Below are 27,656 nucleotides of genomic sequence, written 5' to 3'. Positions count from 1 at the left end.
GAACTATTTAGTTGTCTGATAATAATAAAATCTGAATGTATCAGAATATACACAAGAGGTGATGATATACTATCATTGACCTATTACTAGATCATAACCATATTAGACTGAAAAAAGCATATCCATGGATAAGACAAAACTAAAGAATCAAAAGCCAAGAAAAAATTTTTCATTTAATTATTAACAATGAAAATATCTTACTTAAAAATATGTTCCCCATGTTAAAAATATTTTTTAACTCATTCAAGATGTAGATAACCTGAATAGCATTACGTCTCTTTTAAAAATTGAATTTATAGTTTAAAACCTTCCCACTAAGAAAACTCCAGGCTCAGATGACTTTACTGGAGAATTCTCCCAAATGTTTAAAGAAGAAATAATGCCAACTCTACACAAACTCTTCCAGAGATTTGGATAGGAGAGGATACTTCCCAACTCATCATACAAAGCTAGAATTACTTGAAACCAAAAACAGTAAAACATTAAAAGAAAATAAAGGTAAAATTGATCCCTAACTTAAATTGAGGATGTATGGAAGCAGGGGTAGCGAGTGCTATCGACTGAATTATGTCCCTTCAAAATTCATATGTTGAAGCCCTAATCCCCAATGTAACATTATTTGAGCTAGGGCTTTTATGAATTAAAGTTAAAGGAGGTCATAAGGGTAGGACCCAATCTGTTAGGATCAGTGGCTTTTAAGAAGAGGAAGAGATCTCAATCCTAGTTCTCTCTCTCTCTCCCCACTGCCAACTCCATGCACATGCACCAAGGAAAGGCAATGTGAGCACACAGTGAGAAGGCAGCTACCTGCAAGCCAGGAAGAGATCCCTTAACCCAACCCAACCTTCCCGGCACTTGCTTTTGGATTTTCCAGTCTACAGAATTTGGAGAAAATAAATTTCTATTGTTTAAATAAAAATCTAGCATGGGAGTCAGAGCATGATCAGTAAATAATATGGCAGAAGGTAAATAGATGGTACACTGAAGCAAGCAGTGTACTTGGAAAGGTCTAAACTAGACAGCGTAGTGTCTGACAGGTAAGCCAAACATGGAAATGAAGGGTCCAGAAAATGGCCCTAAAGTTTGGAAATCAAGATAGTTATCAAGAAGTCAATAAAGAATACCCACAAAATAGGGGTAAACACAATGATGTCCTAGATGACTGGGATACTGGATAGATTAACAAGGAAGAGATCCAGTAATTAGGAGAAAAGTGAGAACCAAGAGATCTCAAGGTCTAGGCAGAAACTCATGGAGAAGTCTAGAAACAAGAATCTAGTAAGCCTGACTTGATTCTGAATGCTGGAATGCTGGTTTGTATTTCTAAAATCTCTCCCTACCTCCTAAAACCATCACCTTACCTCTTCCTTAGAGCCCTTCTCCAATTCAAGGGTATCTTGGCAGAATTCATCCTCAAAGCTAAAAATTCCAGAATGTAGTAGCCATATGGTAATAGTAGAAGGGAGAATATAGATAAAAAGCTGGATCACAAGGAACTATCAATTCCATATTCAATTATCTAAGTAGTTATGTGTGTAATAATCAGACATTATAATGTAAATCACATTCATTATCTAATCTATTATTCTTTCCTAAGTTAAAAAATGAGCTCATCTGGTAAGCATTTGCAATTTGAATCAGTAGATGGGATTTGGGTTAATTGGCACTGCTGCTTGACAGATGAAAAACATTGTGATATTCAAAGTTTTTCATCCCCAAATGGATCAGTGGCCTAAAGTACAGGGGTGTCCATAAACTGTCTTTAAGAGGAGAATATATGTTGTCTCCTGTCGGTAAGAAAGCACTCATCTTAAATTAAGAGCTGTAATACTGCCAGTATCTAAGACACATTTATTTCTTTAAAGGAAGTGAATTTTTAAGCCAAACTCTTCACCTGCTAGATTAGGATTTATTCCAGTCAGTGAAATCCAGATATTTTAAAAATATTAACAATCTGTACAAATTATAGTAATTTAGATAAATGTCAATGATCTGTAATTATCATAAGAAGATGTCTATTTGTTTACAAAGAGTATAATTTTTGCTTTCAAATACATCTTTTTGTAACATATGTAACTTTGGGATTGAAATGGAACAGATACATCATAGTCTATTTTTACAGAAAATGAACATTAAATAATTAACAGAACTTTTCATTGACTATCTTGAATGGATTATATAACTTTTAAGTGCATTATGTTTTCCAAATGTCTCAAGCTAGTATCTCTCCTAGACATAAACTACGAAATCAAATTCTCTATTTCTACTGTGGCTTGTTTCTAAATTTGTCTTCCTTCTTACACATTATAAATCAAATTTGATCCATATTGAAAACCGTCTGATGTCTTTAAACTGGTATCTTTATTAAGGACAATATGTAAGCATAAATTCATAAGCAGTATTTTAGCAGCCTAAAATCTAGTATCAACTGTTAGGAAGTTCAATGCTCTAAACAACTGTCAGCTCTGGGTGATTGGCAAGATTAAATACACATTTTAAAATAACATAAAGAATGTTGACTAAACATTTAAGCATTATCTTAAATCTTAAATAGTTTAATATTATCATATTGCCATGATATAAACTGTTCTCAGAAATAGAAAGATCCAATTTTAAGATTTTAAGTTCAGAGGGGTCACTGGTTCTTACCCAAAGCTAGTGTGGCATATCAAAAAAACCCGCAGCAGCTATGTCTATTATATTTCAGGTTGCTGTAGTAGGTTGATGCACTGGTGAGATAATAGGTTATATTTCAGGATCATAGAAGGGAGAAAAGGACAAAAGTACTAATTAAATTTGAAATCCATATAATCCTGGAGTGATGAATACACAGGAGACTACAGTAATTCCAAACAACCTCATTTTCACTGAACTAAAAATTTTTAATAATGCTTTAATTTTTCACCTTCATAAATTCAAGAGGTCCACTTTAACAAAGGTCTTGAAGAGGCCCAAATGCAAACTTACATATCACATTCTTATATTTAAAAAGTGCGGTGCAAGCAGCCCAGGTATCAGGTCACATTTTCATACCCTTGCTACTCTGGTGGCAATATACAGAAACGCCATAAATCATCTCTTAGCTGTATACAATTAATTTTATGTTCTGTACTTGTCCTCTCCTATGTTTTAATGCCGTTTCTTTTCATATTTGATTTTTGAGGTCACTCTTGGTTTGAGGTGAAATACCCAAGCTTAATATTAAAATATCACTGGTGATATTATAGTAACAAATTTTAATAACCAAATTCAGGGTCACACTTTGCACAAGTTTTAAAATTAACTGTCAAAAACTGTCAAAAGAAAAATAACCTGTAACTCTCTAACCCTTTTGAATATAAGAAGATATTAAATGGGTTTATTGCATAATTTCTTGAAGGATAAAACATTTCTACTATCACTGCATATTTTCACAGAGATCCTTTATCTTATTTATTATTACCCCAGAAATGATTTCATACTTCATCAGAGTTTCTTACCATTTAGCTGATTTGCAGTAAAACAGGAAAAAACCTTTTTTAATAATTTTCAGAATAGCTGTTCTTCCAGACGGGAGTCTACGGATCCTAAATGCTTCTAAATCAGATGAGGGAAAGTACGTTTGCCAAGGGGAAAACGTCTTTGGTTCTGCTGAAATTATAGCTTCGGTATCTGTAAAAGGTAAGAAAATGTGGCTAAATGTTTTACAAGCATAATTTCATGGACTTATCAGAAAGAGAATAAATATAATATTCATACATACATGTTTGCACTTATGTGTGTGCATGCTCCTGTTTATAAAATACATTGCAAACACAGACCTAACACAGCCAAATTGTCGCTTTAGGTCATTTAGGGAAGCATAAAGGAAGGAACCCCTTGTTGGCATAAATTTGAATATTTTGCTTTAAAAAAATTTGTAAGAGGCTAAAGAGTTCTTTCTGAAGTTATAGTCAGTGTCTCAAAATTTAAAATATGCCAACGGTATAAAAATACTTTTGGGGGGCAGAAAGGAGTAACAGGAGGATATCAAGAGCGTGCATAGATAAACTGGTACCAGAACTGCTCATTGACTTTTGCATTAATGGAGATTTTTATTTACCTTTATTTGTTAGTATAATAAATATTACCTATTTATTATGCTTATATATTTCTGGTTATTTTCTACTTACAAGGTAAACTAGATTTCAAGCCAGGAATATTTTGGGGACTATATATCATTAAATTGTTTAGTAGTAAAAGGAAATCTCATATTTTAGGCAGCAAAATCTCTTCACGTACTTTTCACAACTGAAGTACATCTTTAAATTTTTTTTCATTGTGCATGTATTATATAGCAAATCATACTTTAGTCATAAAAATATGGAAATGTTAGTTTTTCTCTGTCTTTAGAAATAAAAATATAATTAAAATGTCCAGCACATCTGATATTTTAGAAAAGATGCAAATATCAAGGGAAGAAAAGAGCACAATTTAAAAGATGTTTTCATTTACATCATGCATTACTGGGATCCAATCCAATTTTCCAGTCCTTCTTTTATTCTTTCTGTGCACTAATCAGTCTTTTTTTATAATGAGGCAATGCTGGATCCACAGGTTTTTTTTTCTTAATAATAACAAAAATGGTTTTTGTTAATCTTGAGTTAAGTAGAATATTAAGTTACTCACAACAGTCCAATCGCCACACAATTTAAACTATAGTATACTGTGTTTATCTGTTTTCTCTGATGAAATCAGAACTAAGAATGCCACTTGGAATATCTGACTTTTAGAATGTTAATATTTAGAGTTGCATTCCTGTGCTGGGATTGCATTTTCTTCTCAGTGGCTGCATAAAAGAACATTAGATATTAAAGGATCTGATTAGTGGTTAGGAGTGGTGCTTCATCAGACTACACTATTGCAAACAATAGAGCTAGAATAGGAAAATTAAGCTAATTGTTAATCACTGTGTCAATCTTCTTGAGATATCTACACCCAGGAATGTAATTAGGAAAAAGGATAAAACCAAAAGCTTCTCTCCATCACCTTCCTACTATATTCAAAATCCATCATATTATAGTCATTTAATCATTAACTTGAATAACCCTTAGATGTACAGCCTTTATTAGCCTTTATTGGTTCAAAATTGCTCTAAACCCAGTAAAAATGTGTCTGTTTTAAAAACTTAACTGAATCATTAAGTAGTTAAACATAAACATTGTTTTCTCAAAGAACATTTCCATTCAGTGTTTTTGCCTTTTTATATCTCAAGTAAGCCATCTACAGTCTATCAAAAGTGATATTTTATTATAAGCAGAAGATGCATTTTCTACCCCTTTCTACTCAAAAGAGGATTTTGTAGAGTGTGAAGCAAATACAAGGTAGTATTATGTTTTGGTCTTTGTTAAGATGGTAATTTGAGGGAGGGCACTTTCTATAGCCTCCTATAGCCTTTAAGAAAGTGAATTCCACCCAAATTCTTCCTTCTCAGATAAGGAGCATTTTTTATCATAAAAATCATTTTATTTTACGTGGTGATCCTTGAAAGTGGCAGAGGGGCTGCATCTTATTTTTTCTAATGTTCCTTCTTCCAGAATGTTTAACTCTATGTCTAGTTAATATAGTCTCTCATCCTTTTTGTCCAAGTTAACTTCTTGATAGGAACAGGGACTCTTAAATCATTAGTCCCCTATAAAAGCACAGTAATATGCCCTAACATCCAAAAGGTAATACTTAACAATAACTTATTTAAAGATGTGAAAAATCTGGTATATGTGTCTGAAGCAACTGTATTGTGTAAATTCCTTGTATAAGTTTTTCTCTATTATTTAAAATTATATAGAATGCAGGGAAACACAATGTGTTGATTATGTTAATTAATTTATTTTTATTTCTATAGAACCTACAAGGATAGAACTTACTCCTAAAAGAACAGAGTTAACAGTGGGAGAAAGCATTGTTCTTAACTGCAAGGCAATTCACGATGCTACTTTGGATGTCACTTTCTACTGGACTCTAAAAGGACAGCCTATTGATTTCGAGAAAGAAGGTGGACATTTTGAAAGCATCAGGGCCGTAAGTGAATACACTTTTATTTTTTGAATATTCTAAAATATTCTATCATTGTTCTAAAATTAATGCTAATTTTAGAAATTTTGACTCAAATGTAAAAACTCTATGACACACTAAGAAAAAATAGGAAAAAAATCAGTGCGATAAAAACAATTACTTTCTTCCATTATTCATGTTATGTCAAACTGAAAGTAATATGTAATTATTTTAAAACACCCTGCAAGAAATTGAAAATACTTCATTATGTGGATCTTATTTCTTTGCCACTTTTATTTATTTGATTAGTATTGTCAATATTTACACAGTACAGCTCAGAAGTTATGTTGCTCCATAAAGTGGCTATTGCATTATTTAAAGCCTTGTTGTAATAAATAACTGAAACCTGCCTGTTCTCCTCAAGAAACAGGAATTTTTGGAGATTCTTTAATTTCCCTTTAATTTGGAGATTAAACATGCACCACACAGTCATAAACACACATTAGCCTTAAGTCAGCATTTACAGACATACTTGTTTCTTGTCCATCACATCTTTTCTTTTCAATATCTTCTTTAATATTATGTATTTACATGGCAATCAACCAAAGGGAGTGGGAAATCTTTTGAACCAAGTTCTATAGAACCATTACACTGTCTTAACTCTATAAAGAAGTGAAAAGAGGCCCCTTCCCCTATTGACTTGTTTAAAATGTAAAAGAGTAACATAATGACAGAGGGAGAAGGAGAAAGACAGATGGAACTGGGGTGGCAGAAAAAGAGAGATTTTGGCTGAAGTTTTCCTTCTATGTTGTCTAAAGAGATGGATCCAAATGCAATTTTTGCCTACAAATTCAATTTAAAATGCTGTCACATACTTATTAATATGTTTATTCTTCTCTAAACATTTTGAGAAGCACTCAAAAACCATAGCTATAGTGAGCCCAAACATTTAAACTCATTTTCGATTGTATTTTATTTTAAAGCTTATCTGATGCAGGGAGAAAAAGCCCTGAATCCAAAATCAGGAATTCTCTGGCTTGAGTCTCAGCTCAACCCCTAATCAGCTGGGTAACATAAAGCCGTCACTTGATTTGCCTGGGCATTAATATCGTAAAGAAATAGAGTGAAAAAGTTGGATCAGATAATTTCTAAGATACCTTCTCACTTTGGACTTCGGTAAATTTATAAAAGGAAAAGAGTAAAGATGAGCTCTCTTTGTTGGATTTCATAAAAATTAAACACTTCCTTCCAAATTATTCCTTTCATCTTGATTTATTTTGCAATTAATGAGAGACTATAGAAATAAGAAACAATTACCAAGTGCATTGTTTACCATCTCATTAAATAAAGTTATTTGATTATTAACAGCTAAGTTATATTCAAAATATTTAGATCATGTTAAACTCATTTTCCTCTGTTTTGTGGTTTTCCTTCTTCCTTTACCTTGGGTTGATAATATCTTCCTACAAATTTTATAACATAAATGATGTAAAACAGAACCAGGACAATATGATTTAAAAAATTACATTTTGACAACAAAAAAATATACTATCAAAAATATATCTTCATAGGATTGTCTGTAAACATCCATTTTGAGTGCACAGATTATATAAAGTAAAAAAAAAAGGCTAAAATGAAAAAATGGACTTCTTTCTTATAAGTAGACCCTCCTCTTTATTTTAAAATACAATAGAGAAATTAATGGACCCGGTGAAGTTATCAATTCTTGTTTTTGTCTCTTAGACATTACCACTTTAGGTTGCTGTTATTCATTTTTATCTATAAATACCTTTAATGTTTTTCATAAGGTTGGTGGTTAATAACACGTGCTACATCCCTCTTTGCATATATGCTGTTCTTGCCCCCCCAAAAGTGCAAAATTTACCTCTTACTTCATGCGATCCCATATAGTCACAAGCCATGTTAAAATTAGGTTGTGGATTGAAGACAGTGATGATAAACTCTAATAGAAAAGAACAAAGTTTATTATCATACTGAGAAGTGAGAAAAACATTTAGCTTTAAAGTATAAAGCAAAATATACATTTAGTATATTTGTAATAATTTATAGAAATATGTATGTAGTTAAAAATATGTGGAAGCTTCAAAACGGTAAAGTGTAAAAGAAAGCATCTATTACTTTTTTTCCAATTACTTCAAACACTGATTGGGTCCAGCTGGCATTGAGGACATACACTGGAGAGAATACCATTGTATGGCAATGAAAAGGCAAGCGGAAGAAAGAATAATATTTTGTCCTTCTCCATGTGAAATATGTCTGGGAAATAATATGTTTTAGGAGGAGAAATAAAAATGTTATAAAGGAAGGAGATTTGGGAGGCCCTCTAGGCTCATGGATACCTTCTGTTTAGGAGGCCATGGAAAGACTGGGAGTCAGAGAAGCAGGACAGGGCTCAGAATAGAGCCAAGTGGGGTGATCTAAGGCCTACTCTGATGTTTCAAAGGAGCGTTATTGAAGGGACCTTAAGGTGTCACCTTTAGGGTGTAGCCTATCTCAGTAGAGTGAAAAAATTAGATGGGATGCGGGGACTTTGGCAGGAATAAAGTGTCCTTTGATTGGAGAACTCTTTAGGTTAACCTCCCTGAGACCAAACCCTGCCAGTGGATGATTGAATGGGCATAAATCAAAGGAGAAACACATATCCACAGCATAGGATAAAATAAATTACCCCAATGTCCAGGGGGGAAAAAAGAATTACCAATGGTGTCGATATTTAACATCTTGTAGATGCCAAAATATGATTTAATGATCTTTCTTATTTTTCAACTAGCTGTATGTACTGTTATCTTTTATACATGAGCCATCTACAGTTTGTAGGTAATGCTGGAGTCAAATTTTATATGTAATGTTTATAACATGTACATACAATGTCCACTGTTATGTTTTAAATAGACTATTGCTTTGAGACTGCATTTCAAGAGAGTAAATAATATATAATCCCATCAAGTTAAAAAAATAGTAGTGCTGCTTTGAAATTGAACATTAAGCATCCATAATGAAAATGCTTCTACTATTTCTCTTGCCCTCTTTCCTTAGGCCGTATTTTATAAACCCAACAATTTGACTGATTTGGAGTGAATCCATTACTGAAGTCACCATTGGAAGGGGCCAAGGATTAGTCCATAAACATTTGACCCAAATCACTATTTTGGCAAATTATATGAATAAGATGAATGTGGCAAATTAGTGAGGCTATTCTTAAGAGTTTAATTCAATTTAGTTCTACAACTAAGTGTTATGGGAGATCCAAATAGAAGACATGGCCCTTTACCTCCAAGAGAGCACAATTTAAGGGGAGAAACTGCAGGATGGGCTAGTGACGTGCTATAACAGAGCTATCACTGGAGGACTAGGTGCACACAAGCTGGCAGGTGTTGGTATTTGAAATGGACCTGGGTAAGTTGGATTTTGCCAGGTACCTAGAAGAAACTGCATTTCAGACAGAGCGAGCAGGTCAAGCAGAGACAAAAATTCAGAAGAGTTTAGTGTATGTTTCAGGAACACTGAGGAAGCAGTGGTCTGGACAGCACAGTGAGGGTGCATAGTAGGCAACAAGTCAATATGTGTTGGATAAATTTAAAGGGAGGCATCAGAGTCCTCATTATAAAAGACACTGATTTCTGAGCGGTAGAATTTAAGTTGTATTTTGAGTGCAGCAAGTTTCCATGTGATTCAGATTTGCTTCTAAGGAAGATAATTCTGACAGCTGCATAGAGCAGAGGTTGAATAGTTAACAGTGGATTTTACATTCGGTCTAGATTGGTTAAGCAGAGGTTACAGTAAAGAGACAGCCATTATAAGCTTTGACCTTAAATAACCATCCTGTTACCAAACAAAAGCACTTACGATTGTGTTTGACATAATTGTTTATGTTGGTCAGAGGTCTGCAAGAACCTCTTATTCCTCTCAGGATGTCTCAGTAGCACCTAAGAATTGCCATGAGACCTGAAACCACAGTCTTAATGGAGGACTGTGGTGAGCCATTTTTTTCCAGTGATTTGAAATCTCCTAATTATTCATACGGTTTATAAGCAAGTTTCAATCCTTATAATGCATAAAGGACTGTTATTCTGAATATCATGGCAGCCTGCAATTTGCTGGGTTTTTAGAAGAGAAAAAAACTCACACATTTGTCATCAGCATGGTCTGCTAGAGAAGAATGGCCCTTTCCATTGCACACTTTTCATTATGAACTTGCTAAATTGCAACTAAAAGGGAAACTGAGCCAAAGTGCTATATAGCTTCACTATTTGCATGGTCCTTCACATTTACGCAATTGTCCTCTTACAGCAGTACATGCAGGAAGGCAGGGTGGCGATTTTTACCCCATTTTTAAATAAATAAACTGAGAATAAGTCTTTTCCAAACCACATGAATACTACATTGGAGTAATAAGATTAAACACCATGTGATTTATAAACTACATTATGTTAACTCTCCTTTATAAAGCTTACCTTCTTCATATTCATTGACCACCTATTATGGGTTCAGCTCTTGTTTATAAACTATGGTAAATAAGAATAAAAGGAAGATTTGGTCCCAGTCTTCAGTACACATAAAGTTGGTGGAGGACATTAAGAAAAATACAGCCACAAAAAACAATTACTAAGTTTTTAAATCACAGCCAAATATTGCTGGAGTCCAGAAAATAGATTAATGTGACTGTTTTGTCATTGTGCAGCAAAGCAAGATAAGAAATTAATTGAGTGCCTACTGTGTGCCATACACTGAGCTAAAATACACACACACAGACACACACACACACACATACAATGGCTCATTGTTCATAACAATCATACAAAGTAATGTTTTTTGGAGAGAACATGCTACCCGACCTAGACCTCAGGGGTTAGAATTAGGATATCGAAGATGAGAAAAGTTATTATATCTCAGGATTGTGAAGGATCTTAGAGATTGTTGCGTTTGTCCTAGGCTGATACATGGCTTCTCATACAGTATCATTAGCATGTGTGCTAACCCGCCCAGATGACTAGGAACTCACTCCTCTGAAGAAATCCATTCCATTACCAAACAAATCTGAATGTCAGAAATTTAGAAAGCAGGAGTAATTATGATAACCTGTATTCCAAGCACAGGAATTGTAAAGAAATATGTCTGATTCATACCCATCATTTTTGTGTAGCATTAGATAGATAAAAAGAAGACAGAACGTAAGCCCCTTAATGCCTTGAGAATTTTACATTAGCTGAAAAGCTCTAGCCTATGTCAATGTTCCTATTACAGATACTTGTCTTCCTAATTTATCTTCTTCAGAATTAGCTTCTATCCTAAGGAGTAAAAGTCTCAAAATAAAACACAGTAAGTGCTCACCTGGCACAATTCTTTTTTTCCTTATTGATAATTATTAGTGGTGTTAAAATTAATAAAACCATTGGGCATACTGCCAGGGCTTACTCAGGCACAAAGCTGTAAGGGCCTCATGAGCATTGGCTGCATCCTCTTCTTCATCATGTTGGCATACATAAATCCTGGAGCTATTTCACCACTAAACAGAAAGTATACGAAAGGGTAGAGCATCAGCAGGTCTAACAAAGGCTCACTTTCTCTTTGACTCATTCTGTTCACTAGTAATATTCATACTTCCAAGTAATATGGCCCCTGGACTCTGAACCCTACTCTCTCCCTGCCTGGTGAAGGGCTTATCCTTTCTCATCAGTCCAGCCCCTACCTCCTGGCTCTTCATCTTGCTCTGAAGCCTGGCAACCCAGTAATCCACCAACTCTGTCTTCTGCTACCATCTCTTAACTGCCATATATTTGCTATATAACAGTTCCCTCCCAATCTTTCACCTAACTAAACAAAAGAAGCCATTTTATAACTTTAATAGGATAGAAACACAGCGACCATCTACAAGGCCTGGGGGCTGGCATGGAGAGAGGTTACCTTCAAAAGCCTTAAGAATTTTTTAGACCAGCGCAGAAAAGTATACCAGATCCATTCTCCTAACTTGTCTATGCTAAAAAATGTACCTTCACACACTATCTTCTCAAAGTAGAAATCATTCTCATAGCAAATAAGAATGTCCATCTTTTTCCAGTATGTGTGTATGTTTCATAAGTCATATAAATATGATCAAAATATGCCATTTAAATCTGTAGTTCTATGACATTTTATGTATTTATGAAATAAGTTAAACTGTGAGGACCCTAAAAGCAAAAGTTAATATGCCATTTTATTTTTGAACACTTTACAATAAGGATGTCCACAAAATAGCCACTAAGTCAATATGTGTTAAATTAAAAAAGAATAAAAACTTGATACAAAGCATTTTCTTAGCTTAGCCAACTAGTACATTACAGAAGTTTGAATATAATTAAATACTGCATAAAATTCTATTAAAAACCTGTTATCATAACAGAATATTTTCTTGCTTTTTTACATTTTATACAAAATTTGAATTTTACTTTAGTAGGATGAGATTGAAGACAAGTCTAATAGACTGCCTAAGGTTAAGACAATCTATTTTTGGGAGACCCTTTCTTAATTCCTGTGTATATAATCTGCAGACCACAATACAGTCATGTTCACAGCTGGAAAGTAACACCATCTTGAATGTCCACCTCCATTTTCACTTTCATTAGAAGGTTGTCCCACAAAGCAAAATGTGAAGTGTGCCTCTTCATTTTTTGTAGTTTGTCAAAATTAGTAAAAGCAGGTAATTCCTCAAAGTGAACACATATAAAAAGATAGACTTAACTGTCCAATTCATAGACTTCACTTTGTTCATTTAAATATAGTCTACCAAAACAAACCTGGATATGGTTTTACAGTAGGGATACAGAGAATTTTCATTTACTGAGAGGCTTCATTTTTGATAGCTGTTTTATCTTTATGATAGATTTTTATAGCACTATGTGTGATATGCATTGTTATTAATACTAGTATTGCTGTATTTTTTGCAGGGGGGTTGGTACAGAACTGCAGATCTTTATTGTTGTTATTTTGTTTGAAAAGGAAAATAATGCCTTTTAATAGAGAAATGCAATTTTAGTTGTGGGTCATGGTGGGAAAAATGAGACCAATACCTTGGGTTCTGTGATCTCTGAGGGAATAAAAATACCCTGCTTCCCAGAGCCAGCTGGGATGTTTTAGATTATTGGATTAGAAAAAGTGAAGAATAAGAAATAGAAAACACTCCTTACCACTTAGCAGAATTTGCTCTCCTAGATTGTAAACTCCAGAAATTAAATATTCTTCTAACTCACTATCTCCAGAAATTAAGAAATGCTTACATCTAGGACTCCACATGTTTTCTCATTTGGAAGTTTTATTTGTTTTTTCTAATGCTGTTTTTCCACTTCATGCATATGTGACTCAGACTGAATATCTATAGTCTTATATTTTCCTTGGGTTTACTTTTTTAATACAACAAAAAGATGAATTTATCTGGAATGAAGTATCTGTATCTTTAGAAATGAGACCATTGGTAGGCCCCAGTGAGTTGTTACAACTGTTGTTATTGCTCACCTTGACTGTGAAGTCTATGTGACTTATTTATTAAATCAAATTCTAACCTAATTCTAAGTCACTTTTAACAATGAATTACTTACTTAGGTGTATTAGTCTTTCCAATAAGACTAACAAGCTTCTAATGCAAATTTTTATTAATTATCCTGTATTTGTACATTGAAGAGCAACCAATGGATTTTGACTCTAGAACGACCTCTCCTTCCTAACCAGACAAAAACTTATTTTCATAAGGCAGCAAAAATTTTTATGAATTATATATACTATAAACAGTTTAGAATGAATGAATGAATAACCAAATAAATGCATACTATCAAGTCCACTCTATAAAATTATCGCTTTCCACTTTTATCAAATGTTCAAGTCAAGTTACTGAAATGAATACCTAAGTTATCTTCAGAGCCTAATACTCATGTTTTCTCAATACTTTAATTTTGCACATAATCAGTGCTTGCTTCTATTTCTTTCTTAAGAAACTATTATTCATATCTTGATAATTTTTTATAATATCTTTATCTTCCTCTTGTTTTCTTTTATTTCTCTCCCTTTCACTATTCAGATTGATGCATGAACCTATTCAAATGAATTAAATTAGGAAGGATAACTAGTGTGTCAATTTTAACTGAAGGTACCATAAGCCAGTGCAGTGGATGCCTTGGCGTATTGTCCAGATTGTCCCTTCAAGACTGAGGCACTCCTTGCTCAAGCAACTGAGAATACTGGTGGCTGACGGCTCTCAGCTGACTTCCCCTCTGGGAGCTGCCTTCAGCCAGAGAGTTGTCTGGCCCAGGCTGTGCTGCACCCCAGCCCGTGCTCAGTGCATAGAGATGATGAGCGCAGAGGGGTGATTGCAAGGCCAGGCCTCTCACCTCAAAGCAAGAAAGCCCTAAGGGGTCATCTCAGCCCCAGAGTGGGATTGGCTGAGACCTTTGTTGTGACTGCATCACAGTTAAACATCCCCTCTGCCCAGTTCTACTTTCTTCATGTCCTCACAAGTGTTGATCCTGATGGCACTCACCTATGGAGTCGCCATCTCAGAGTCTGTTTCTCTGTAACCCTACCCTAAGACAACCGTCATGACAATGACATCACTGAGAAAACACTAGAAACCAGTATAAGTAATAATAACAAAACAATAACAGCTCTCATCTATTGAATGCCTAGTAGATACCTGGCAATGTGCTAGACTTTTCAAATGTTATTTCATTTACTTACCTCGAATACCTTGTGGTATACAAATTGTGGTGTTGTCATTATTGTTGTTATTTTTGACAAAAGAAGGAAAAGAAATTTAGAAAGATAAATAACTTTCCCAAATTGAAATAATGACTACATGTAACAGTCAAACTAGGACTGAACCTCAATACTACACTTTTATCAAACCTAGGCATGTCTAGAGCTATTTACCAAGATAACATTTTAAATTTCCTACTGACCGAGTAAATTTAATATGAATTTATATCATCTTGTGAACAATGTAGATAAATACCCTTCATCCATTTTAGAATTTGTGAGTCAAGTATTTTCATTGCTCCTAAGGTTTTCATATATTCATCTAAACTCGCTCATACCTATGGATTTTATACTATGATTATGTAGTTACATTTATGCTATATAAGATCATATTTTCTAATATTTGTGTCTTTTATTATCATGAGCATTCCCTTGTCCCTTTGCCAAAACTATGTTTCTGTTTATATATATATAAAAATATGTTTATATGTGTTATGATATATGCATATATACATTTATATGTAAGTATATGTACATATACATATATAAATATAATAGTATATGTGTGTATATATAAATATATTTTAAGGCATCCCCATAAGTCATTTTAGAATAAATTCAAACAATTTCATTGTCTGATCAAGACCTGTGCTAAAATATATAAATAGCATTTTACATCCTGAAGAGATCTTCTAACCCTTCCTTTCTCATATGTATTATTTCACTGGATTCCTACAACAGCATTGTGAGTCAGGTAAGTTGTATATAAATCATAAAACTGAGCCCCAGGAAGGAACAAGGTAAAGGGCCTCACTGCCAAGCGCCTAAGCAACACAGGCCTATTTATGACATGGCCACCATCATCACCTGGGCTTCTTTGAGCTTAGAACTTCGTCGCCATGAATGATACTCCAAATCTTCTTTGTTGTTTTAAAGCTCAGATAGAAAGAATTAAAAGTAGCTGTAATTCTTCATTGTGGCTTTTCAAAAACTGAGGACATAAAAAGATTGTTCTACTCTGCAGTCTTACCTTTTTAGCTGGGCAACTAGGCCTATTTTTACTATACTTGATCACTATTAAAACATTTAAATTGTATGTTCAGTAAGATAAAATCATCAAATTGGTTAAAATTCTCCCATAAAAGTTACTGAGAATGAATTGAAAAACATCTTAAAATATCCTACTACGCTTGCCTCTTCAGATGTTCTGTGGGTGTGTTTTCCCATTAATTAAAGCTCACTCTTCTGGCTGCTGTAATTGTTTCATTTTATGGTGTGTGAACCCGTTTTTATCAACTTCCCTTTTTAAGATTTTCTGAAAATGGATGTGAGATGCAGTATGTTACATTGCTTTTGCAGCTAAAGTTGAGGCAGAGAATGTAGAGTAAAAAGGTCTTTCTCTTAAGAAAATATTAAGTGTCTACATTTGATACTTTCAAAAACATATCTATTCTTCCTGAGGATGTATTATAGTATTTCTGGGGATTGTTGGTTCAAAATCTAGTTTTAAAATCAGATGGCTGGAGCGTCTCAGATACTTCCCTTTCCCTCACCCCCATATACAGCAAATTTTCAAATTCTATTAATTTCATCTTGAATCTGTTGATTCCTTTTCTCTATTCCTGGGGTCAAAGTCCTACTCACAGCACTTATTTCCAGTGCTGTCATCTCACCACCTTTTGTACTGCAATCAAAATCATTATGATGTTTCTAATAAGTCAATTATGTTATCATACTATACCTCCCCATCTCAAATAATGACTTAAATACACACACATACACAAACACACACACACACACACATACACACGCACACGCTCCTCATCCTGGATCTAATCCCACCATACATACCAAACTCTATCTTCCACCATTTTCCCCTTATTTTTTATTTTACACCCAAGCGTAATAATTCTCTGAAAATATCATGTTCTCCCATGCTGATCCACTGCCAGGAATACTCTTCTCTGACTTGGACTGGTAAGCTGTGCAAACTACATTTCCCTCAAGACTCAGCTTGAATTCCTTCCCCAGTGCTTCCATTATACCTTATGCATCCCTCCACCAGGGCACGTATCAAATGCTTCTATAAATGTTTGCTCAATTCTTTCTTTTCTAGCTTTTTATTTCTGAAAGTTAGGAAAATGTTTATTTTCTGAAGTTAACACAGTACATGGTGCACATTAAAGACTAAATAAATATTTGTAGTTACTAAAGAAATCAGTGGAGGTAGAAGAGTGTGAACTAAAATCTAACATTTAGAGTAGTTCACCTAGAAATAAACGTTGACTATAATAGCTAAATTATTTGTTTAAATTTTTTGTTAACATGGAGAAGTTTCTTTTTTTATGATTATAGAGGATGTCAGTGATCAACATTTTGATTCATTTTATTTCACATGAAAATTTACATATTTTTAATGCCCTAAAAATACTTGTTTTCTCTGGAAATAATAATCACAGGAGTTCCTAATAAAAGAGAAAATTTCAATGGAATCTAGTTATCATGTTGAAGAAATGCTGATATGTTTTATAGGCTTTGTGTTATATAAAGAGAATGCCCTACATATATCTATGTATCCAGGGGATATAATTTAGCTAGCAGAGTGATGAAATGTATAATATAATAAGGCTCTTAGTACTAGAATTTTTACATTGTAGGAATAATATATAAAAGGAGATTTTTTTTTCTTTTTAGTTTTTGAAAGCCTTGTTAAATAAAAGGCTGTCCCTATTATCGAATACCACATAAGGTTTAGGATTTTTATAAGCAAACACGGTTCAGTTTTACAATTTGAAATACTACTGATATGTAAGTATTATGTTTTAGATTGACTCCTATATTATTTCTCAAAGTGATTTTCAAAGAGGTAGGATTTTGAGAGGCCATTATTTCCAAGACATCTTTGAAATTTTACCTTTATTTTGCAATTTCTCTTTCTGCATCTGTTTTGTATTAAATTCTAAAGGGTGCCCAAGTATTATGATGTATTTAGCTTTTAGCTTTTGAAAATACCCTAGTTCCTTTCATAGACTATTTTTATCATATTACAATATAAAAATGAACTTTAGTAGTCTAGAATTAATAACTCAGTAGGTAGCATCTCAAAGATGTTTTCTCTCTCAGAAAGGAGGAAGAGGGAATTTTAGAAATGACTATTTGACTATTATTCACTTCCTTTCTTCATCTGGTATCCATTATATAAGGGAGATGGGAAAGGTCAAGTTAGAGAATTTGAGAAGCATGACAGCATTATCTTTAATGAATAATTGATGGCTGTATAGAGTATTTATCAGTGTACAATACAGTCAGCACTCCATACCATGGGTTCAAATGAGGGTCAAAAATATTAGATAAATAAATAAATAAATAAAAACTAGCAATAAACAATAAAAACAATACAAATATAAAACAATACAGTAAAACACCTATTTGCATAATATTTATATTACATTAGGTATTATAACTAATCTAGAGATTATTTAAAGTATACAGGAAGAGGTGGATAGATTATATACAAATGCTATGCCATTTTGTATAAGGGACTTGAGCATTCATGCACTTTGGTATCACATCATGGAACCAATCTCCCATAGATACAAAGAGATGATTGTATATGAATTCTGAATTTATCTCAGTTCCATAAATATTTACTGAACAGCCATACACTTGCCATTGATCCAGGAACTGAGGATTCTATAGTAATCGATAACCAACATTCTATGGGAGACATAAGAATACAACTAAGATAAAGCACTACCTTTAGGGATCATAGACTCTTACAAAGGAACAGACATATAAACAGATATGTGGCAAGTGCAATCAAAGAAGTATGTTCAGAGTGTTCAGTCAAAGCTAAATTATCATCCAACCTGTAGAAGCAGAGCAGACTTCCTAAAACAAATAATACTAGAGCCCTTTCTTATATGGGAATAAGAAGTTTTGCAGCCAAAACAGAGAGAGGAAGTAGAAGAATAAAAGATATTATGGGTAGAAGTTGAACTGATGAAAATATGATCTATAATGAGATTTGTCTACTAAATACCAATAACAAATAATGACCTTACAGTTAAAGCAAACTTCATTTGATCTATTATAGTAATTCTATGTTAAATATGGCTTCTCATATCACCTATGGAAGTTAAGTAAATGACCATGATTATTCTTAGTTTCAATTATAGCAAGTTGCATATACCTAGCAAAAGTAAAGCTACCATATTTTTCCAAATTAAATTCAGGGATAAATTCTATGCTGCTTAGCATTAGTGTATGTGTTTTACATAAATTTTCATGTTACTTGAAGCTTTCTGTGGGATATATAAAATAGATTTTAAGTACTACAATGTTAAGATTCAACTTTTAGGGTCATTGAGATAATTCCCTGAGTACTGTGTGATTTTTTTCAGGAAGCCGCATGTTATTCTGGAGACAGCTCTAAGAATACAACACAGTTAAGAAAAACAGGGATTAAGATCAGAATTTCTGCTTCCTTCCACATTTATTCCCTTACTAAACTATATATTTTTTTAGGACAGAGATCATCTCTATCTTGCTCACCACTTCCAGTACTTAACATCATGCCTGGCAGATATATTTACTAACTAAAGTAAATGTTAAATAAAATATTGGTTAATCATTATATTAAAATTGAATTTTATATTTTATACATAGGGATTTTCTCATTTCCTTACTTATCTGCTAACTATCCCACAAAAAATAGGAATATACCAATATTAAGAAAAATTTGATACATTTATTCACTTTACAAGCAATTATTTAATGTATACATCACTAACTAGGGCAGGGAATAAATGGCTGAAGAAGGCATGATCTCTCCCTTCTAGATAGAGCTCTTAGTCTAATTAGCAGATAGAATTTTATACAAATATTTAATGTGATAAACTTTATAGTATTAAGACATTATACTGATGAGAGAAATAAAGTCTGGTGGAGAAATCAGAATTATTAATCTGGTATGTCATTAGCAGAAAGGCTTGTTCTTAGAATTAATGTTCAGTTGAATTCACCTAAGGTCATTACTAAAAGTTATTGAACCAACTAGTATAAGGTAAGGTAATAATCTGACTGTTAATATTTAAATTACCTTAAAACTATTTCTCTTTATGTACATTACACATTCTATAAAACCAAAGAATTTACTAGTTTGAAGCAACATTAGCTAAAATAATTTAGAATGTTTTAACTGTAAAAATACAACATTGTACTAAATGGTGTAAGGACTACTTACATATCAAGAAGCCTAACTGAAACTATGAAATACTATACTTTCTCTTTTTTGATTTCTGATAACCCCACAAATAAATATACAATATGGATAGAGTTTTTAAACTACTTATTAAATACAATGATAGTTTTCCTAAAAGTATTTTTGAAACTGGCACTCTATTTATTATTTAAATAGCAATGAATATTGAGACTTTGGCTTTCCCCAAAGTGAGGGACTCTGTTGCAAGCTTTGGTCACTGTGCCCAGCACATCAGTAATCATTCTGCTTCTTTGTATTTGTACAAATGTATGGGGTGAATATAAAATTTTATTACATATATAACTCATAGTTATCAAATCAGGGTATTTAAGGTGTTCATCACCCAACTACATTTTGACTGTACTCACCCTACTCCGCTATCAAGCACTGAATTTTTTCCTTCTATCTAACTGTAAGTTTGTGCCCTTTAATTCACTTCTCTTCATCCTCTCTCCTGCCCATCCCACTCACCCTTTCCGGTCTGTTGTTTACCTTTCTATTCTCTAATTCCATGCGATCAAGTTTTTTAGCTCCACATATAAGTGAGAATATGTGAAATTTGTCTTTTGTGCCTGGATATTTCACTTAAGATAATGACATCCACTTCCATCCACATTGCTGCATATGACATGATTTCATTCTTCTTTATGGCTGAGTAATATTCCATTATATATATACATACCACATTTTCTTTATCCATTCATCTATTAATGGGCACTTAGGTTCATTCCATATCTTTGCTACTGTGAATAGTGCTACAATAAATATGTGAATGTAGGTATCCCTTTGATATACTTATTTCTTTTCCTTTGCATATATACCTAGTAGCAGGATTGCTGGGTGGAATGGGTAATTTTATTTTTAGTTTTTTGAGAAATCTTCATATTGTTTTCCATAGTAGCTTTACTAGTTTATATTCCCACTGATAGTGTATGAGAGTTCCTTTTCTCCACATCCTTGCCAATATCTGTTGTTTGTCTTTTTAACAATAGCCATTCTGACTGGGGTATGATGATATCTCATTGTGGTTGTGATTTGCATTTCTCTGATGATTAGTGATGTTGAGCATTTTTTTCTATACCCTATTGCTATTTATATGTCTTCTTTTGAGACAAGAACTTACATTGGGGAAAGGTCATTCTCTTCAATAAATGGTGGTGGGAAAATTGGATAGCCACACACAGAAGAATCTCTGACCATATACAAAAATCAACTCAAGGTGGATTAAAGACTTAAATGTAAGACCAGAAACTGTAAAAATACTAGGAGACAATCTATAGAAAACTCTTCTGGACATTGGTCTAGATAAAGAAGTCATAACTAAGACCTCAAAGGACAGACAAAGATAACAAAAATAGACAAATGGGACTTAATTAAACTGAAAACTTTCACACGGCAAAAGAAATAATCAATAAAATGAAGAGAAGAGATAATCTATTGAATAATAGAAATATTTGCAAACTATTCTTTTGACAAGGGACTAATATCCAGAATATAAAAACAACTCAAACAACTCAATAGGAAAAAAAAAAAAACAAATAATCCCATTAAAAAGTGGACAAAGGACATGAATAGACACCAGTAATCATTCTAACAGTTCCCTACAGCGTCTCTGGTGTTTAAAATAACCTTAGCTAGTGTTAAAGATGTAAATATTTCAATATGATATGATATATCAGTATCAAATAATTCCATTTGCTTCTAAAAGAATAATCAAGCAGGAGAAATTAAAGATTTTTTTTTTTAGCTAACATTTTTGAGTTTTCTTCACATTGTTGTTTTTAACCACATTTATTCTCATACCAAAATTCTGACTGGAATAATCCATTAGTTTCTCTCATTTTTAGATTTTAGGAGTTTAGATTTAAATATCTTTAGAGAGGAAAAAGCTTTATGTTTAAATATTAGTAAATACCTTTTACAGATCTCCTGTAACTGTAGGAAATGAAGTAAGACATAGTTATCCTAAATATATAGACATAAGAATTAAACATAGTCTCTTATCAGTTAGTTTTAGCTACAAAACAAACCTTGGAAAAATTCATTGGCTTAAAAACAATATGGGTTGGCAACTTGGTTTGAGCTCAGCTTGAGTTCAGCTACTGATATCAGCAAGATTCACTCAAGTGTCTGTATTCAGCTGCCAGTCAACTTCAAGGCACTAATTTGGGGGGTCAGCTGTCTGTTGACTGGGGCTACAGGAATAAGTCAGCTACCTGTTGCCCATTATCCCCCAGGCTAGCCCAAGCTTGCTTAGATGGTCTCAGGATTCTAAGATCCAAGAGCAGAAATGTTAAGACTTCTTAGGCTTAGGCTCAGAACTTGCTCAGTGTCACTTCTGGCACATTTTATTGGTTAAAACAAGTCATAAGGCCATATCAGATTCAAAAGGTGGGGGAATAGACCCCACCTCCTGTTGGGAGGAACTGTAAAATATTGTGGACATTTTTGCCATTCACCACCATCTGTCCTCTGGCCACAATTTTTACACACTTTCTCCAACTTGCAACCTTCACCCCAGGATCCACCCCTTTCATTCAATCATAACTCCAGATTTCTCTTTCAGTTTGCTTTTGCTGCAAAACAAACTCGCCAAAATTTATCATCCAGTTCTACGGGTCAATAATATGAGCTGGATTCAGATGAGTAATTTTTCTGCTGGTCTCAGTTGGACTGGGTAACACATCTACAGTCAGCTATCAGGTCAACTGAGAGCTGTCTGGGGGAAGGGGCAGCGAGGATAGCTTGTCTCTGCTCTAAGCGGTCTCTCACCCTGCAGTGGGCTAGCCTAAGCTATGTCATATGGTTGTCACAGTGTTCCAAACTAGCAATCTCCAGTGCACATTGCAAATGTCTATCCATGTTTGTTAATGTCTAATTGACCGATGCAAGTCACTTAGAGAAGCACAGAGTCAATGTGGGAGTTACCTAAGGTATGGATCCAGGAAGACATAAAAAACTTAGGGGCCATTAATGCAACCATCCACCACACAGCCAAAACTTGATCATCAGTACTACATGATCCTTAACTTCAGTTATGATATCATTTTTAAACTAAACTAAAATCAAGATTATATGTGTGGTGTTATATGGGAGGGGGATGAGACTTTGGAAAAATAATTATTGCATGACTCTAAAACTCTATGTATGTTGCCACTGTCAACATAAACTAGGTCAAGTGCTCTGACTAAATTCAACAATCACTGTCTAAATTGACCCTTTTTGTTGAATTAAGTCAGAGAAGTACTTAATCTGTTTTTAGAGCCGTTTTTCCATGTTATGCGGTTTGTGTTCTCTTTAAAAATGTTAAGAAATTTTATTCACTTTATTGTTAATAGAAAACCAGCAGCAGTTAGAAAGAAAGAAATTAGCATGGAAACATTAATTTATAATGAAAAAAATGAATATGTTAATCGGTTTTTCCCAAAAATGGAACACCCGAAGACAGGTATAATATTTGCTACCTTATCTGTATAAGGTATAGTCCATGTTAAATGTCTCTACCAAAAAATGGTTCTAGTGATCTGTGTTTCAGCTATATTTTGATAGGAATAAAAGCATGTATATTTATTAATGAACTACTGCAAAAAGACTATGGTTATAGCTAAACTAAACATGAAATATACTGGCCATTCCATACTAAAAATGAATTCATGTGCTCTTTTAGACAAAACATTCCAGTTGTTTTTCATTAATGAATAAGGGCATCATTGTATTATCATTAGCTTTGCTGCAGCTTTAACTATAAGATAGACTGAAAATATTAATTAAACTGTTCACAATCTAGAAGTAAATTAAGGGTTTATTATATAAAGCTGTGATAATAGTAAACTAATCTAAGGAAAATAGTAGAAGTTAGAAAATAGTCATAATTTGTATTTTCAACTTCTCTAATAACTCTGTTTCCTATGAAACTTATTTATATGAATTATTATACTTATAACTGTGGATTTAAGGTACAATAAAGGTGTGTAGATTGTAGGATGTAAATGTGTTCCTCAAGTAAATATTAGACTTAATAATCCATAGATTTTTTTAGGAGTTTTCAAAAGGTATTTGAAGATAAAAACAAAGTTGACTAATATACAGTTATTAAGGCATTTGAGGCTTGACAAAGTTTATAATAATTATAGTTCACATTAGGCAGTTTTATTGATTTTCTTAGACTTAAAGGTAAAGTTTCCATCCATGAATACAATACCAGAAAATTAGTTTTCCTTGAGGTAGACTTTTAGCTTGTAATATCAAAAATACCGTGAAATCCATCAAAGTCTTTCAGGAAACCCTACAAGAATATCTATATAGATACATAGATATAGTCATGATTACAACCTCAATACATGAATTCAAAAGGACTTGGAAAATCAACTCAACAATGTAGCTTTATACACCGAAAGATAATTCAAATATAGATTGTATATTGGTCTTTATGGAAACCCCATGTGCAACCAAGATAAATTTGAAGCAATATAACTAAATATTTCAAAATAGTTGACACATTATACAATGTGTTTGATTGAGCCGAAAATAAAGACTAAGTCTTTAGTCAGCTTGGGGCATCCTACTAGCATAAAGCTCTAATCAAATCTGAATATCCACAGAGCAGTTATAAAAAGTCATCTTCTGTGTGTCTAGAAGTTCTTGACCAGCCATTGAGTTCTCATCTAGCATCATAAGCTTTACATTTGTTATGTCATTAATGCCACCCACCAGTACTTATTGTTAAAAGCAAGGTAACCTGCTTTCAAGGTTTTGGAATTAAGTTACCAGCATTTACACAATTACACTAGATTGAACAGATATGGAGAATAGAATAGTAAGAGGACTTTATAGCAGCTTCCCTAAGATTAACTAAAATGGGACCTATTAAAGTCTCACTACCAGGAGACTTTTAATAGAATCTATGATGAACAATGTCAAGTGAACACCAATAGAATGAAGTTATAGATTGCTAACATATCAGTCTGATATTTAGCAAAAGGAAATGTGAAGACTTTTTTTCTAACAGATGCCTCAGGAAGACCATAAGTCATAGATGCAGAATCATAAAGAGATTAAGCTCCAACTGGCCATCTGTAGTTATAAACAGAAGGCAATCTTTACTTGGACACAGTGTAAAAAGAGCTGCTCATCAGGCATGGATCGTTTTAGCCACACAAGCTGATTATTTTATAATATCTGCTGTTGACGATAAGCACTTAGCTTGGTGCTTCTCCATGGTAACCATATCTTCCAGTTCTAAATCAAAGTCAGTTTTTCATTTTTTTTTTACCACAATAAAGGTACATTTATAGACATATTTTTTCTGATTATATAAATAATACAAGCCTATTATAGGTCATTTAAACATGCTAAAACTTGAAAGAAGAAAATAAAAAATACTTGGAATCTCCCTACCTTGAGATTAATGTTTGAAACCATGCTTTCATGCATTTCTTCAAGCATACTTCAATATACACTTTACACAGCAGGTGAGATCACATCATGCATGCTGCTTTTAAGAGGGTGACTTTCCCTCTGCTATTATCTTCTCATAACAGCATCTACCAGGCTTCAGCTTGTTAATATCCTAATATATGTCCTTCTATATTTTCCTCTGTCCTACTTTAATCCTGGGAAGATTTGCATATGTGTAAGGATATTTTTATCATTGTTTTATAAAAATTGAATAATATTTTATATCCTTCTTTTGGAACTATTTACTCTCTTTCAATAATAATCTTGAAAATTCCTCCAGGTCACAAAGTATAGCTCTAATGCATTCTTTCCAATAGACACACAGTATTCCATAGTGTGACTACACTTCAATTTATTTAGCCATTTCCCAATTAAAAAAATATTAATTTTGTTTCCTGTTTTGAAATATTAATAGCAATGCTACAGAAAATATCTTTAAATATCTGTATACTTTTGTATCAACAATTTCCTTTCTGTGAAATAGATTTCCAGGAATGGATTGCAAGTCAAAGAATAAAACTATTTTTAATCTAAATAGATGCTGCTAGATTTTTTTCCAGAAATTATAGAATATCAAATGACATTACTGGATTACAGCATTATATAGTAAAAGTTACTAGACAGAGGGGCAAGAGTTCTTAGTGTAGGCCCAACTTTGTTTCTAGTTAGCTGGATGACCTTGGATAAGTCATGTCCCCTGTCAAGGCCGTCATCTTTAAAATGAAAAGGTTAGAGATGACTCCTAATGTTTCTATCTAGCTCTAAAGTTCTATGGTATTTTTTGTTTATATTCAAATGCTAAAATCTAAGCAAATCTCCAGATATGATGTCCAATAATATGAAACCATTTAAAAATGTTTTGGTGAACATCAACTATGTTTCAGGAGAAATCACTGATAGCTCCAAAATTACATTTTTCTCTTTTAAATATTGCAAACCTCCTTAATTCTTGGAAGATGTTTCAAAGTCTCATCATGCCCTTAGAATCATGGGGGACTCCTCATGGAGAAGTTCTAAACTGGAAAAAATTTCAAATCAGAATTCTTCCCTATGGCTAAAACAACCTTTGTATAGGTAATATCTTGATAAATAATAAAAGATTCCTCTATAGGTAAATAAAGATTTCCACTAAAAGCAACAATAAGCTTATAGAATAAAAAAAAAAAAGTCCTTTTCTCTGGGTAAAAGGTCAGCATTCCTTATTATGTATAACTAGTCCCTCACAATTTTACATACAATGAAACATTCAAGCCCTGTCAATCTGAAATCTTGGACCAAACATATGTTCATATATGATCATTGGTGTTGCCATAAATTCACATGCATACAACTTTGAAAAATCTTGTAAATGTTATTACAAATGCATTTGTCAATGACTTGACGGCAATAACTACATGGTTTCTTATATTACTGAAAGCTGTATTATATAGTTATAGAATAAGTAGTAGTAGTAGAATATGGTCTCATTGGTGATTTTCAACATCAATCTGAGTAAACTCTGATTTTTATACATTACATAAGTGGTGAATTCCCTGTTATAAAATTCCAACACCTAAGTAAAACTTGTTATTAAAAATGAGTTTCCTGTGGCTGTCTTGATTCACTTTCTAAATGTCAGTTGAATTTGACTGAGCATCCTTGACCTTGAACTTTTCATAGTTGGCTTTTGATTGACACATTTATTCAATTTGACCTTTTCTTTTAACTGAACTATTCTTCTATTTGAATCTTCATTGGAAGATTGTTGTTTGTAGTCCACAATACAAGCCGTAGTTTGAATAGTTAGGCTTTTCTGACATTGATGTGTTTAGATTCTCTCAATTCTAAGTATTTTGGAAGTTGATGAGAATCCTCCTGACTGTGAAAGACAGTGTTAAAATGGACACTGATGACCCAAATTTCCTCCTTTGCAATGAGATATTTTTCATTCAGAAACTTGTTTCCAAGCATCAGTAACTTTCAAAGTAGGTTTGGCAAAAGAGTACTCAGCATTTGGTCATGAAACACACAGATAAAATAATATAGCTACTTGTTGGAAGATTGTGGTTGTTAAAATATTTACCAGTATTGCCAAAAATAAGTATGAATATCTCATAAACTAGAATTTTGAGGAACAATTTGAAATAGTATTATATTTATTAACTGGAAAATACTCTTTAGAAATGCTGACATAAAATTAATTGTT

At 33.2% G+C, this 27,656-nt stretch overlaps 1 protein-coding gene across 3 annotated transcripts in view; it reads left to right on the top strand.

Moving 5' to 3' along the window:
* The window catches only part of CNTN5 (contactin 5), a 1,109,255-nt gene that overhangs the window by 969,730 nt on the left and 111,869 nt on the right, over positions 1-27,656 (top strand). For all 3 annotated transcript variants that reach the window (XM_045556882.1, XM_045556883.1, XM_045556884.1), the window contains 2 exons: positions 3,533-3,660; positions 5,861-6,036. In XM_045556882.1, the coding sequence (XP_045412838.1) occupies positions 3,533-3,660; positions 5,861-6,036 (304 nt within the window). The remainder of the gene's footprint in view (positions 1-3,532; positions 3,661-5,860; positions 6,037-27,656) is intronic.

This window comes from Lemur catta, chromosome 7 (genome assembly GCF_020740605.2).
Source record: "Lemur catta isolate mLemCat1 chromosome 7, mLemCat1.pri, whole genome shotgun sequence".
Lineage (NCBI taxonomy): Eukaryota > Metazoa > Chordata > Mammalia > Primates > Lemuridae > Lemur > Lemur catta.
Note: the sequence above shows the minus strand (reverse complement) of the source record. Positions and strands in the feature narration are given on the sequence as shown.